Genomic DNA, 15,869 nt, shown 5'->3' with positions numbered 1-15,869 from the left:
AACTACTGAAGAGAGTCCAGAGGAGGGCTACAAAGACGACGAGGAGACTGCAGTATCTCTTATACAAGGGTAGGCTGAGAGAGCGGGGCTTGTTTAGCTTGGAGAAGAGAAGTCAGAGAGGGGATGTCCCTTAGAGGGGGATGAGAGAGATATGTTCTAGGGGAGTTTTATATATTTTTTTAGCTAAAGATCCCATGTTAGGGAAAAGGCAAAAAGAAAGGCAATATTTTTAGGAGGCATACCCTGACAAAATGCTAATACTTACATTTCCAGTCTCTGAAGTTCTCATGGAATCTATCTTATACAACATCTGGCACCTCAGAGGTGCTGTACTTGAGAAGAAGTTAAGAGAAATCCCAACTTTTTGTATTGAAAGTTCTGGGCCCCATTTGAGCCTTAAGACAACAAACTCAGGATGAGATGTCTCAACTGAGTCCTTGTGATCTCTTGTCTCAGCTTGGGAAAATGGGATTCCTGCCAGTCACAGTCTGGGTGTTCTGCCTAAAAGTGGAAGAGGACAAGGTGATTCTTTGATGCAACTCCTCCTGATAGGAGAAACGACACTGCTGAAAGTAAGTGTCACTCCTCATCTGACGGAGGGATCATAGGGGATTGCGTCAGCCTGTTTCAAAGTTGGTTCCCTGAAGGCCCAGTGACAGACATCTCAAGGGACACAAGAGAGGGCAGGGAAAGTGAGGCCTTGGGATGGAGCTCTGCAGCTGAGCTGGGCTGGGCTCCTGGGCCCAAGGGGAGCTCCTGGCAAGCGGGCAGTGCTGCAGGGAGACAGCTCTGGCCAGGAGCAGCTCCTCTGCACAGCACAGCAGCAGGGCTGGGGGCACTGCCTGCAGGGGACAAGGGCACCTGAAAGAAGTGAAGGAGATGTTAAAGGCAGTGTGGAGGGGGGATGCTGAGAGCTCACTGCAGGAGAAATCTTCACAGCCCTGAACAGGGTAAGTCTCTGTCTGCAGGGTAATGCAGATGCAAGTATCCTAGGGGTCTCTTCTACAGTTGTCAGTTCCATGGCTGGTAGTCCCGAGGGATCTGTGGCTCTAAACTACAGTAATATAGGTTTCCTGGCTTATATACTGGCTTCTCCAGTGCAGAGGATGGGGCTGTTTCCTGGATCAATGATTTCCTGCCTAAGCTGTCAGAGGGGCAGGACATGAGGTTTCCTTCTCCCAGGGCTGGTGGCAGGCTGTGAAGCCAGGTTGCAGGCAGGGTGCCCAGGGCTGTGGTGCTGAGCAGGGTCCATGCTGTGCCCCAGGGCAGTGTGCTGGGGCAGGGCCTCTGCTGCCTGCCAGGCTCAGCACTCAGCCTGCAGAGGAGCTGCCCAGGGAGCTGTGGGCTGAAGCTGTGGCTGGTAGGAGCAGGGCAGGGTCCTGCTGGTGTCCAGAGGCTGCTGCCTTGTTCAGACTGCTCACAGATCCACAGCACCCCAGGGGCAACCTTAGGTGAGAACAAAAGGAAAGACCAGCACATGCACTAACTGATGGGAAGGAAATCTCTGGTGTTTCTCATTTCTTTTACCTGCATTGAAGGAGAGCCATGGGGCATGATACTGGAGTTGTCAGGCTGTGTCCTTCACTGAGGCTTTCAGAGCATGACACTGAAAGAGAACTGTAGGTCGGTGAAGAGCCTCAGAATTTCTCTTCACACCTCTCTCCTTACAGAGAACACCAACACCACCTTTAGTGTTCCTCATTGGATTGCTGGATGTCCTGCATGGAACCTGAAAATAGAGGTGCCTCTGGCCACTGGGCACCACAGATTCATCCCAGCACTCTTCACTGGATCTAGTAGGGCAATAGTGACTTCTGCTGAGCCCACAGAGGATCTTTCTGGACACTGAGGCACCTCAGAGAGAATAAAACAGAGCTCATAAGGAAGACACAGTATAACTTGTTGAGGAGGAATCTCTGAAACACAGTAGCAGTTTTGCTCAGACAAGTCTCACTACTGTGACTCTATTTTTCCTCCATGGAAAGGAATCCATGACCAGAGGCAGCAAATGTCCAACAGCAGCTTCCCCACTGAGTTCCTCCTCCTGCCATTTGCAGACACACGAGAGCTGCAGCTCCTGCACTTTGGGCTCTTCCTGGGCATCTACCCGGCTGCCCTCCTGGGCAACGGCCTCATCCTCACAGCTGTAGCCTGCAACCACCACCTCCACACCCCCATGTACTTCTTCCTCCTCAACCTCGCCCTCCTTGACCTGGGCACTATTACCACCACTGTCCCCAAAGCCATGGCCAACTCCCTGTGGGACATCAGGGCCATTTCCTATGCAGGCTGTGCTACCCAGGTCTTTTTCTTTGTTGTCTTTGTCACAGCAGAATTTTACCTACTCACCATCATGGCTTATGACCGCTACATTGCCATCTGCAAACCCCTGCACTACGGGACAATAATGACCAGCAGGACTTGTGTCAACATGGCAGCAGCTGCCTGGGGCTGTACTTTTCTCTATGCTGTGCTGCACACTGCCAATACCTTTTCCCTTCCCCTCTGCCAAGGCAATGCCCTGGACCAGTTCTTCTGTGAAATTCCCCAGATCCTCAGGCTCTCCTGCTCAGTTGCCTACCTCAGAGAAGTTGGGCTTCTTGTGATTAGTGTCTGTTTATTATTTGGTTGTTTTCTTTTCCTTGTGCTGTCCTATGTGCAGATCTTCAGAGCTGTGCTGAGGATCCCCTCACAACAGGGACGGCACAAAGCCTTTTCCACATGCCTACCTCACCTGGCTGTGGTCTCTCTGTTCATAAGCACTGCCACATTTGCTTACCTGAAGCCCCCCTCCATGTCCTCCTCATCCCTGAATCTTTTGCTGGCAGTTCTGTACTCGGTGGTGCCTCCAGTAGTGAACCCCCTCATCTACAGCATGAGGAACCAGGAGCTGAAGGATGCAGTGTGGAAAGTGATGACTGGAGGTTTTTGAGAAGCAAATAACTGCATGTCCATTTCATATCACTCATAATGTAACTCATTAAAGGCCAAGGAAGATCTTGTGGGTTTTTTTTTTTGTTTTTTTTTTTTTTTTTGCTTTTTGCTTTAATTATGTAGTGATATATTTAAAAAAAAAAAAAATCCTTTTTCTTCCCCTTCCAGTTCACTACTGAATGTCTCATGTGACTCTGAGACTTGGTATAAAAGAGGTGTATTTAATGGGCAATTAAATATTGAATGTGTATTTAAATAAAATGATGGTTCCTGCAGTGTCTTGCTTGCCTGAGATGCTTCCTCAGAGAGATAGGTGGTGGTACTTGGCTGTGTGCAGAGGTTGAGGGGAAAAAAAGTCCTGGCATAGCAGCAATGCCAGGGAGCCCCAGGGCTTGGTCTGTCCAAATCAGCTCTCCATTTCACCTCCCACACTCTCCTATGGAGCTCTTGTGTTGCTGCAAGGACTGATTGCACTTGTTACTTGCTCATCGTGCTGCTGCGGGCAGTCCTGTGTCTACAGGCAGGGAGAGGCCAGAGGCACTTCTCTAACACAGCTTGCTCCATACCAGCATCTCCAGCATAAAAGGGGATCTGCTCAGGGCAGTGCCTGAAAGCCCAGCTCTTCTCCCAAAGATGCTCTCATGGATATTTCAAAGAAACGGACTTGAAAGAGGTTCCTGCCTTTGCTTGTTTCTCTGTGGGCTCAGGCAGATAAGAGAGGAGTCCCAGGATCATATTTTAGGCAGGAAGAGATGATTCCATTCCTGCCTGTTGGTGCCCAGCACCCATGAGATTTTGACTTCACCGGCCTGTATCCACAGCATGAAAGGCTGTCTTCCTGGGAGAGTCAGGGAGGACCAGCAGAGAAGGGGCTGGGCTTGGACCTTGTTCTCTGGACACCCTGGCAGATGCTGCCTCAGGCCAATGGTCCAAGAGCAGCCCCTTGCAAACACCATTCCCAGCACTGGGCTCTCGCCCCAGCTCACACAGATAGTTTCTTCCTTTGGATATGGACACTAAATGACTACATCAGGAGTCCATGTTTCCCTTGTCCATATGAGACTGCATCCGGTGTGGGTGTGTTGAGATGAACCTGAATGAGCCCAAGTGCCATAAGCTGTTCCCTAACGGAGCCAGCCATGAATTCCGGTGGGACAGAGAGAGTCTAAAGTTCACTTCCCATTGGAGGTACGGTCCCCTAGAATACCATCTGAATAAAGCAATCCTAGTCATCATAACTGTCACATCAACTCCTTCTCTGCAGAATTTTCCTAAAATATATGTTTTCCCAAAGTATATATAAAGTTCTTGAATCATTTTTCCACACATGGGTGGGCATTTCCTTTAGGATGTGTGTTAGGTCTGTCTGAGCTGGAGTCACCTTTTCCCTGCAGCAGCCCGCACAGTGCTGTACTCTGCACTCGTAGCTGGAACAGCACTGATATCACTCCAGTGTTGTGTCTATTGCTGCGTAGTGCTGGCACAGCATCAGGACTCCTTCCAAGCCCCTAGGAGCCAGCAGGCTGGGGGTGGGCAAGTGATGGGGAGGGGACATTGCCGGGGCAGCTGACCTAAACCAACCAAAGGGATATTCCATAACACCTGATGTCACACTCAGCAATAAAAGGGGGGGCTCTCGTGGGGGAGGGGGCTGTTCCTCCTGAACAACCACTACGCGTTTGAGGCCCTGCTTCCCAGGACATGGCCGAACACCGCTCACTGATGGGAAGTAGAGAATAATTTTTTCTCTCTCTGTGCTTCCGCGCGGACTGATTGTTTCTTTTGTCTCTGTTTTTCCTCCCCATTCCCTTTCCCTTTAATTAAACCTTTCTCATCTCAAACCTCAAGTTCTCTGTGTTGTATTTTCTCCCCCTTCCTCTTTGAGGAGCGGGGGAGTAAGAGAGCGGTTGTGGTGGAGCTCGGCTGCCCACCTGAGTAAAACCACCACAGGATGCAATGTAGTTGCTAAAGGCTGCATGAGGAAACGTGAGCCTGGACATATAGAAGACCTTCTGAAGCATGAGCTGGTTCACAGGCAGAGTACCTGAGGGACTGTGAACAGCATGCATCTGGTGCTCCTGGGTGGACTAGAAAGAGGCTTCCTGAGCACAACAGCTCCTTGTGACCCTTGTGGATGCTGGCTGTGAGGTCACTTCTGTCCCAGCAGCTGGCTGGACAACAGCAGGGAGGCAGAGCCTCTGAGGTCACAAAGGCCTTCAGGAAGCTGCCCCCAACAGGGTGACACATTTGGGGAGGCCAGGGAAAATCTGTGTGAATAAAGGTGGGAAATTTGGGGGAGACAAGAGGGACTTGGCTAACAGAAAGGAAAGATCTGGAAGAGGTGAGAGGGGTTCAGGCAAGGCTGTGCTGCTGCAACACTTACTAGGAAAACATCCATGTCAAGCCCTGTCGTGGTTCCGCTCGAGTGGGCAGCTGAGCTCCACCACAGCCGCTCTCTCACTCCCCCTCCTCAAAGAGGAATGGGGAGAAAATATGTGAAAAGGGCTCAAGGGTTGAGACAAGGATGAGAAAATCACTCAGTAATTATTGTAACGGGCAAAACAGACTCGGCATAAGGAGATAGTAAGATTTATTGCCTATTACTAACAAGCGAGAGAAGTGAGAAAACAAAGGAAAAAAGAAAAAACAAAAGCACCTATCCCCCCCATCCACCCTCTTCCACCTCCTCCCCCCGAGCGGCGCAGGGGAACAGGCAAATGGGAGTTATGGTCAGTCTACAGCACTTCTTCTCTGCCGCTCCTTCTCGGTCACTCTCGTCCCCTGTGCTGTGGGGTCCCACCCACGGGATGCAGTCCTTGATGAACTGATCCAGCGTGGGCTTCCCACAGGCAGCAGCTCTTCCAGAACTGCTCCAGATATGGGTCCGTACCACGGGGTCCATCCCTCAGGAGAAAACTGCTCCAACCTGGCTCCCCTACGGGCAGCAGCTCCTGCCGGGTCACCTGCTCCTGCGTGGGCTCCTCTCCATGGGCTACAGGTCCGGCCCGGAGTCTGCTCCGGCAGGGGTCTTCCACAGGCGGCAGCCTCCGTTGGTGCAGGGCCACCTGCCCCACCATGGTCTCCTCCACGGGCTGCAGCGTGGAACCCTGCTCCACCGCGGTACTCCATGGGCTGCAGGGGGACATCCTGCTTCACCATGGGCCTCACCACAGGCCGCAGGGGACTTCTGCTCCGGCACCTGGAGCACCTCTCCCCCTCCTTATACACTAACCTTGGCACCTGCAAGGCTGTTTTCTCACTCCCTTGACTCTCCCGGCTGCTGTGTGGCGCAGCGTTTTTTTTCCCTGTCTTAAATATGCTCTCACAGAGGCGCAAAACAACATCGCTTATTGGCTCAGCTCTGGAAAACAATGGGGCCTTTCCCAAACATGGGGCAGCTTCTAGATCTTTCTCGCAGAAACCACCCCTATGGCCCCCTTCTACCGAAACCTTGCCACGTAAACCCACTACAGCTGCTAAGATTGAAGTGGTTCAGGTGGACCTGGACTGGCAAAATAAAGGCGAATTATTTATAGCCCGATGGGCCCATGACACGTCAGGCCATCAGGGTAGAGATACAACATACAGGTGGGCTTGTGATCGAGGGGTAGACCTGACCATATAGCTATATGGACAATATAGCACAGGTTATTCAGGACTTTGAAACATGCGCTGTAATCACGCAAGCCAAACAGTCAAAGCCTCTTTGGAATGGAGAACGATGCCTGAAATATAAATATGGAGAGGCCTGGAATATTGATTACATCACACTCCCTCAAACACACAAGATTGATTTATTGACAAATGGTACTCCTCTGTGTCTAAGGACTTCCAGAATGCTTCAGCCTATGTGTCTTGAATAAAGTTTATATTTTAGACTATTAGAAAGCTCTATAGCACATTATCATTCATTAATGGAAATAGCATTCAGGTGCATTTTATTAAATAAATATTGTGTTTATTGTATTTATTTGAGTCATATATCAAAATTCTGGAACCTATAATGTTACAATGCACACATGCTACTTGATCTCCACCTACTATATTTTACCACCAGCAGTTATTGCCATGAATACTGCACCAAATATGCAAAAGAGTTGCATGAACTCTCTATCATACAAGAAAATTATATATTATGTTTTCTATTTTAGACGTGTATCTGATTTTAAGCGGCCCTTAAGCACTCACTCTAAGAAATTTTTAGTAGGAAGAGTGTGTGCTGTAAAGCTGAAATTGGATGTAAAATGCTTCATTAAGCATTATCTAACATGTCTAAAACAAAATGCAACTAAAGATGTGGTACTTTGGATGTTATTATAATTTCCCCTAGCATCATATGTAAAATTACAATGCCAAGCGATTAATTTCCACACTTAAATGTCAGCAGAAAATGAAGTTCTAAGTTTGATTTCAGAATATAAATATACTGCGGTAGTGGAGAATAATTAAGGGCTTGATGTTCTCGTGTACTTTCTTGCAGATGGTTGGAGTCCTGTTAACTGAACCATAGGCTCCACATGGGAGAATAGGTCTGCCCAGGCAGACTGTAGTGCTCATGTCTCAGGCTTTCAAATGCACTGGTGTTCAGACCTTTAGGACTCCCTTTGTCACTATTTCGTAATTCTTTGGGGATAAGGAACAGAGTTTGAAAAAAAGACTGGATTTGGAGATGTGGCATTTTTCAGGCTCAAGACTGGCGAACTATCCCTGATTAAACTGGTGTTTTTCAGAAATATTTTCCAGCCTTTTTGCCATTTGACTTTCTCACTGTTGGAGCAAAATGTGTGAATGGAAATACTGTCTAATAAGCAATAAAATGAGAAGAGATAATGTGTTATTCAGACTCTCAAAAACAAATCTGAAAGTTGTTTTTTTGTTTGTTTTGTTTTTGTTCTTGTTTTTTTTCCTTGATGTTTTGTCTCAGTGCTAAGATGCTTGAAACAGGATCTAATCACATTCCCTGCATGGGTATGATCTTCAATGTTTCTGTTCAGATTTTTTAAAATCATTGCAAACATCTACTGACAGTATCCATTTAGAACATTTCTCAGATCTTTCCTGTACTGATAATTATTTGGCAGAGACCAGGACTTGCTACTACAAGACTGCTTTATACTAGGGTGAGACTACTATCAACGGAAGGAGAAATTTGTTGGATTATCGGAAATCCAGAGGAAACCAGCTGTGAGGCCTACCATTGAACACTGCTCTGTGAATGCCAAGCAACATATAAAATGTTAAAAATAGTCTTCAATCCTTAGAGCAACAGGCTTTCAAACCTCAACGTTTGTTCTAATTGTCTTTGTTATAAATTGCCCCCTTAATTAATTTTCAGAGAGCATTGCATTAATAATAGAAAGGAATTTATTGAGTAAGCAACAGCAAGCAAAACAGCGCTGGGCGGCCGGGGAGTCTCGGCTCCGCCAACGGCGCGCACCTCAACCCCCCCCAGGGTCCCTTTTTATATCTTATTACGCAGCACATCTTGGTGTATTCTGCGACTGCGCGCACTGTTGCTAGGGGGTCGTCTCTGTCCCTCTGGTGGTCGTAAAGATGAAGGCCGTAGTCTTCCTCAGCGTTGTGGTTCAACTTCTTTCTTTATTTGGTCATGTTGGCCCAGCGTGGGACAGGAAGGCGAAATGTTGATACACTAGTTTAACAACTTATCAGGAGATGGTTACATGAACTTTGCAGCAGTGTTTTCTAAACAAAAGAGGCTACTGAGATGCAGAAGGAGAGAAGGGGAGTAGGTTCTCTTTTTGTTACATTAAGCAAAGGAATTTTCATAGTGTCTGGCTAAGCATTATACATCTCCTTACTTCAGCAAGAAACAACAGAACCCCTTTGTTTTTATAATACAAAAGACAATGAACAAACATTTATGGTGTATGTATTACAGTCTTGGTGTGCGAAAGCAACTGATACTCTCATTTCTTGAGTAGTTCCAGGAATTTAAAGTCTGAGCCTCTTGCCGTGTCATGGGTTTACGTGGCAAGGTTTTGGTGTTAGGGGGCCACAGGCATGGCTTCTGTGAGAAGGATCTAGAAGCTGCCCCATGTTTGGCAAGGGCCCCACTGCTGGCCAAAGCTGAGCCAGTAAGTGATGTTGTTTTGCGCCTCTGTGAGAGCAGATTTAAGAAAAAAAAGACACAACACAGCAGCTGGGAGAGTGAGAGGAGTGAGGAACAGCCCTGCGGGTGCCAAGGTCAGTGCAGAAGGAGGGGGAGAGGTGCTCCAGGCATGGAGCAGAAGTCCCCTGCGGCCTGTGGTGAGGCCCATGGTGAAGCAGGCTGTCCCCCTGCAGCCCATGGAGTACCACGGTGGAGCAGGGTTCCACGCTGCAGCCCGTGGAGGAGCCCACGCAGGAGCAGGTGACCTGGTAGGAGCTGCTGCCCGTGGGGGACCTGTGCTGGAGCAGTGTGCTCCTGAGGGATGGAGCCCATGGTATGAAGCCATGTGGGAGCAGTTCTGGAAGAGCTGCTGCCTGTGGGAAGCCCACGCCAGGTCAGTTCAGCAAGGCCTGCATCCTGTGGGAGGGACCCCACAGCACAGGGGACAAGAGGGATTGAGAAGGAGCGGTGGAGAAGCGCTATAGACTGACCATAACCCCCATTCCCCCACTCCCCTGTGCTACCTGGGGGGAGGAGGTGGAAGAGGGTGGCTGGGGGCGATAGGTGCTTTTGGTTCCTTTCCTTTGTTTCTCGCTTTTCTAGCTGCTTAGGAATAGGCAATCAATCTGACTGTCTCCCTATGCTGAGTCTGTTTTGCCAGTCACAATAATTACTGCGCATTCTCCCTGTCCTTATCTCAAACCTTGAGCCCTTTTGATTGTATTTTCTCTGTGTTCCTCTTTCAGGAGGGGGAGTGAGAGAGTAGTTGTGGTGGAGCTCGGCTACCACCCGAGTACAACCACCACACTGTGTAAGGAGAAAAGCAAGGCAGAGTACACATACCCACACTTAGGTGACATAGCAATCCAGGTGGCCGTACTGTGACATGTGATGTTTATGCATGTATCTACTCCTTGCTATTTTTCCCCTAAAATACTGTTCCTTTCAGGGAAAGGATTACAAACTGCTTTTTCTCTTTAATCATCAATTTGGTGATGAGCTTGAGACCTTGAGAAGCTACTTAGAGAACCAAAATTTTATATCAAACTTTGACTTAAAAGTTGGACATGCAAAATCTACAGATCCAAAGGCAGATGCAGGGATAAAACTGTATGGAAACTGACTTTTAGATCAATAAAACTCACAGATACTTTGTTGTTGTTATTATTAAAAGTCCGTGCAATGGCCAGTTGTACAAATTGTCAACCGTCAATTGTAGAAAACTGGAGAGCAGCTAAAACTGAGCCATACAAGGAAGTAAACTTCTGAATAATAAATGCAATTACTTTTTATAAAATGAACTTTTAAATTTTATTTTATTTATTTATTTATTGAGAAATAGCTTCCTGAGTCCAATCTCTGTTAGCCAAAATATGATCTTGAATCTAGGTTCCTCACATTGGTGTGAGTGTCTGCCTGTAATGTGCTGTGGAGGTTGGCTATTAGGCTTTGTGCGTGGCAGCAAGGTCATTTGTGAACCTCATTCACTGGAAACAGGGAAATGTCAGAGAAACTATTTAAACATGTATCATTTCTCTCTTCACACCTAGTCTCTACTTTTCATCTGCAGTCCCTTCTCATCTACTCACATTTTTCTTCCAGCACCAGTAGCAAAACAGATGGGCTCACAGGTCATGGGGAATTTATGGGGAATGCTGTTTCAAACGTGTTACTGGCCGCAAGATGCTTCTTTTCCTATTGTTCAGTGAATGGGACTAGATAAAACACTACACTTCCCTGATAAAATTGCAGTTTTTTTTTCTGGCTTCATCCCCGATGAATTACTTGTATTTTGAAAATACCTGCATTTCCTTTGGTGAAGCTTGATTCTTTTGGGCTACATTTAATTTATTTAATGTTCAGTGAGGGTCTGATTTTATTTAACAAGCAAGTGCAACTTACCCCCCCAGTCTTAATGGCATTGCAAACACATGCACTGCACTATGTATTTATTGTAATACTCTCCCAGCTTTCATTGTATTCATCGTGTCTAGTTTATTTCTAGTCACTATATCCACAATACCCTTTTCCTGTGGCCTGAGTGGCTTTTGAGCATGTTCTGTAAGGAAGCAATCCTATATTAGTCTTATAATCAAGCTTGCTTGGTAGTTTTTCCCACTAACATTTTCCTAGGAAATGTCTAGGTAATTGAACTCCTCCACTGGATCATTACGCTGGATTCGATACAGACTTCCTTCATCTGTAAAAACGTTTCCTGATATGCTTTCTCATCCTCTCCTGAAAATCTCTGGCAAGGTCCAAGGACTAACTTTTTCCATATCTCATTCTTCTGTTTACTTCAAACAGTCCCTGTTGTGTCAGCCAAAATCCTAGTGTCATTTATTTCTGTTTATTCAGTATTCTCCCTGTATGCAAATTACTCCCTCCCTCATTACTTTTGTTTTACCTCACCCATCCGCAAACTTTATCCCTTGGTAATTTTATCTCCCAGTTGATAGCTTGATATAACCAAGTCTCTGTCATTCCAATGTAATCATAATTTTCCCTCAACACATGTTTCTAATACAGCAATCTTGTTTCATACATGTATGTTTCTAGCATTTGTAAAACACATTCATCCTGTTCTTTGTCCTTTATGATCACTTTTTTTTTTTTTGAATGTGTAGAAGAAAGGGTGTCCACATTGACTTAATTTACAAATTCAGTGCCCCTTTCTCTAAGCGTTAAAGTCGTTATCTTTTTTGTCTATGTGAACTCTGGCTTCTGAGTAATACAAGAAAATTAAGACTCTTTAAATTACTTTTCTCATCTCAGTCTGAAAGTGTTTCAGTAAAGTCAATCTCTTTTGATTTTGAAGGGTTGTTAAGCCTTCTCTTTAGGGAAGAGACCTCAAACTTCTCTCCACAGAGGATTTTGAACCAGCATACCAGTAGTTAGCCTATAAGATCAATCCTTTGCCTCCTTTATTCAGATTGCCCTTTGAAAGTTACTTAAATGGTAGACGCACATGATTAGTTCTTTCTTTGTCCAGCAGACACTCATGCTGTCAGTCCTCTCTGGGTGCCAATACCTTCAGTGTGCACTAAAATTCCTGGAAGCTTTCTGACGCCCTTTCAGTATTTTGAACTTTTGTCTGGTTGAGAAATGGAATATTGATTTACTTGTCTGGGTTGCTTATACCACGTGTCGTCGTTCCCCCCCACCCACCTTTTATTTTCTTCATTGTTCTCCTTTTCTGACAGAGATAGGGTGATACAGAAGAGTTTGGATGCTTATTAATCAAAAATAAATCGAATTTTGGAAATGGAAAACAATCACTTATCTACCTGTAAATGGCAGAGCTGCTCTCTCGCTATGTTGCAGCTGCCCATGGAAAGTAGAAATCTGGGCTCAGAGGACTGAAATAACTCCACCCTGTTCTGTTTTGAACCAGTCTAATCTTCACTCCAGCTGCTTCTGCCTAAACACAGGGCAGCACCTTAACTATCCAAATGGTGGATTAAATTGTAGATTTACCAGTTTTCCTAATCTGTGAAAAGCGCAGTTCAAAACTATGTGTTTCTTGGTTGAATAAAGCCTGAAGAAAAAGTGATTCTTCCGTAACTCAGATTTATAGCTTCCTTTCCTCCTTTCTCACTTTTACTATGTCCTATTGTCAGCTGTTTCTCTTCTGTTGCCTTATTGTACAGCTATTGCTTCCCACTTCTTTTGATATATTTACCTATAACCCATGTCTACATCTGCACACCAACCTTGTCTTGTCTAGCTAACCGGAGACATATTTCACTGCAGTTCTGTGAGCTGCATGAGCTCTTATGATTCTGCCAGCTGATGAAGATTGACCTGCTGTAGAGGGAATGAAAACCTGGGACGTCTTTTCATTCTTCCTGTCAGTAAAACACCTGCTTCTAAGCCTTCCATTAAGAAAAATAATAATAAAATAAATCCACCATATTATATTAGAGTAAAACTACACAGTGCAGGGAGATTGATTTAGGCAATATGTGTTTATCCAGATTGGAATATACTTCGAAGTCTGAGGGTGAGGGCCTCATACTTCAAAGAGCTCTAAGGATTTATGGAACAGATGGTAAGACTGAGAGTGCCGTGTGAACCCATCAGCGTGGACACAGATCTTGGAATCTAGATGTTCGTGTTTGACACATGACTGAACACATGAACCATAAATAACACTGATCCCTGTTTGTAGGAGATGAGCCTTTGATGCGTGGAAGTGGTTCTATTTTGCTGTATCATGGGATAGCGAGCATGGGAAGCAGTGCATCACTAGTTAGTTCAGAAGTGACTGATAGATAGGGTGGACCTTGCTAGCTCTTGTGCAATCTGTTTGCTACTTGGAGAACTCCTTTCTTTCTGCAGTGAGATATATCTTGCTCAGAACTAAATGGAATCTAATTATTTGTGGGCTGAAATAAGAACAAATTGAAATATAGAAAGAACTATGTCTAGATCAGCAGAGCAATGAAGAAAAAGTCCAAGAGAGGAAAAAGTGTATGACAGCATAAGAGAGGAAAAAGGTAATTCAGAATGGAAGTGAATGCATGTAGGAGAAGAAACTAAACAAAACTACACAAAACGATTGTAGAAATAGATTAAGAATATAGACGTAAAAGATAAGTAATAGAGAGCGAAAACATGATTACACCAAGAAAACTGTGTTTAAAAACATGCATTTACCTAACTTAGGACTTTAACTTGCAAAATACCATGGCATCAGTGCCAAAGATTACTTGACTACTGTTAGCTTGTGCAGCACTAAAAGCAGAATCATGTCAATTGCTTATTTGCAGGATTTTTCCTATTTCTAAGAGTTGATATGGAAATCATCCAGTATGTATCAGTACAATTTCTGAACACTTGAAAAGAGATACTGTGGCTTCCCCTTCAGAAAAGAATCTCGAGAGCCGAGTACAGGGGGACAATCACTTCCCTAGCCCTGCTGGCCACACTGCTTCTGATACCAGCCAGGATGCTGTTGGCCCTCCTGGCCACCTGAGCACACTGCTGGCTCATATTCAGCCAACTATCCTCCAATACTCCAAGGTCCTTCTCTGCCTGGCAGCTTTCCAACCACTCATCTCCCAGCCTGTAGCTCTGCTTGGGGTTGTTGTGCCCCAGGTGCAGGACCCGGCACTTGGCCTTGTTGAACTTCATGCAGTTGGCCTCAGCCCATCAGTGCAGCCTATCCAGATCCTCCTGCAGAGCTTTCCTACCCTCGAGCAGATCGACACACGCACCTAACTTGGTGTCATCTGCAAACTTACTGAGGGTGCACTCGATCCCCTCATTCAGATCATCGATAAAGATATTAAAGAGGACTGGCTCTAGTCCTGAGCCCTGGGGGACTGCACTAGTGACCGGCCTCCAAGTGGCTTTAGCTCCAGTTAAATGTAACTGGATTACAACAGCAGGCATGCTTCTAGCCACACATGCCTTTTTCCAGAGAGCAAGCTGAAGAACATGGCAACCCCCAGGCTGCTGCACCCTGAGGGGCAAGGGCAGAGCAAAGCCCAGGCTGGCACAACACAAAGCGTTGGGGACGGCCATGGCTGCGGAATGCTGGCCCCAAGGGCGGTTGGGCGGTTGGGCAGGCCTGTACCGGCTGCCCATGCTGACGGGGAGGCTGCTCGGCTGCCTGCTCCTCCCGCTCAAGTGTCCGCTCCAGACACAACCTCAACCAGAGGGAGTCAGCTTCTTTTTCCTCTCTAACTGCAAGCAGGACAGTGATACGCTTGGGCCAGGACGGGAGTGACCGCTCCATCAGGATGACGGGAGACAGATTGACGTGGTGAGACACTCGAGGTTGTTGGGCACAGAGGCAGGGTCAGCCCCTGGTCACACGGGGATGCTGCTCCGTTAGTTCTTTCTCTTATTATAGCCAGACACACACAGCGATGGGAAGCAGACAATGGCACGATCGTTGCGACTCTCCCTTTGAGAAGTCAGCTGAGAGGAAGAGCTGCCAACGCTCTCCAGGACAGGTAGGATTGACCCAACCCACACCCACAAGGCTCTAACTGCAAGCAGGAAGGTGACACGCTCCGGCCAGGAGGGCAGTGACTGCTCCATGAGGACGATGGGACAGGGACAGCTTTGGGGAGTTGCTAGAGACCCTCGGGCACAGAGGCAGGGGCTGCCCGTGTTAAGAGGGATGCTGCTCTGTCTCGTGGTCCTTCTCTTTCAGCCAGAAACGCACAGGAATGGAACCAGACCACGGCACAATCCTTGCCGCTCTCCCCTTGAGAAGTCAGCTGTAAGGAAGAGCTGCCAACGCTCTCCTGGACAGGTAAGACTGCCCAAATCCATACCCACCAGATACTAACAGCAAGCAGGATGGTGACATGATCGGAGTAGGACGGGAGTGGCCGCTGTATCAGGATGATGGAACAGTGACAGCCTTGGTGAGTCACTGGAGACTGTCGGGCACAGAAGTCGGGGCATCCTGTGGTCTAAGAGGGATGCTTGTCTGTTTGTTGATTCTTCTTTTTCAGCCAGAATCACACGGCGATTTGACCAGACCATGTCAAAATCCTGGCCACTCTCCCCTTTAGAAGTCTGCTTGAATAAGTGCTGCCAATGCACTCCAGGACAGGTAAGATTGCCCAAATCCACACCCACCACTGTCCACAGTAAACAGGACGGTGACACGATCAGGCTAGGACGGGAGTGAGAGCTCCATCAGGACGACGGGACACGGACAGCCTCGGTGAGTCACTAGATACTCTTGAGCAGAGAGGAAGGGGCTGCCCTTGATCACATGGGGGTGCTCCTCCATTTGTTTTGTCTTTTATTAAAGTCAGACACATACAGTGATGGGACGAGACCACTGCACAATCCTTGCCTC

At 46.9% G+C, this 15,869-nt stretch overlaps 1 protein-coding gene and 1 long non-coding RNA gene across 2 annotated transcripts; both read left to right on the top strand.

Annotated features, from left to right (window-relative positions):
* Positions 1-2,008: 2,008 nt before the first annotated feature.
* On the top strand, positions 2,009-2,932 carry LOC311428291 (olfactory receptor 14A16-like; the record flags this gene model as incomplete). The annotated part of the gene is made up of 1 exon (XM_084539815.1): positions 2,009-2,932. The coding sequence occupies one exon, from the start codon at positions 2,009-2,011 to the stop codon at positions 2,930-2,932; it is 924 nt and encodes a 307-aa protein (XP_084395941.1).
* A 6,057-nt stretch (positions 2,933-8,989) lies between these two features.
* LOC311428233 lies at positions 8,990-9,676 on the top strand. Its single transcript, XR_014687632.1, has 2 exons — positions 8,990-9,138; positions 9,238-9,676. It is a non-coding gene; the product is annotated as an uncharacterized lncRNA (long non-coding RNA).
* Positions 9,677-15,869: the final 6,193 nt, after the last annotated feature.

Source organism: Aythya ferina (assembly GCF_964211825.1).
Source record: "Aythya ferina genome assembly, contig: HAP1_SCAFFOLD_37, whole genome shotgun sequence".
Classification (NCBI taxonomy): Eukaryota; Metazoa; Chordata; class Aves; order Anseriformes; family Anatidae; genus Aythya; species Aythya ferina.
This window is presented reverse-complemented; position numbering and strand designations above follow the sequence as displayed.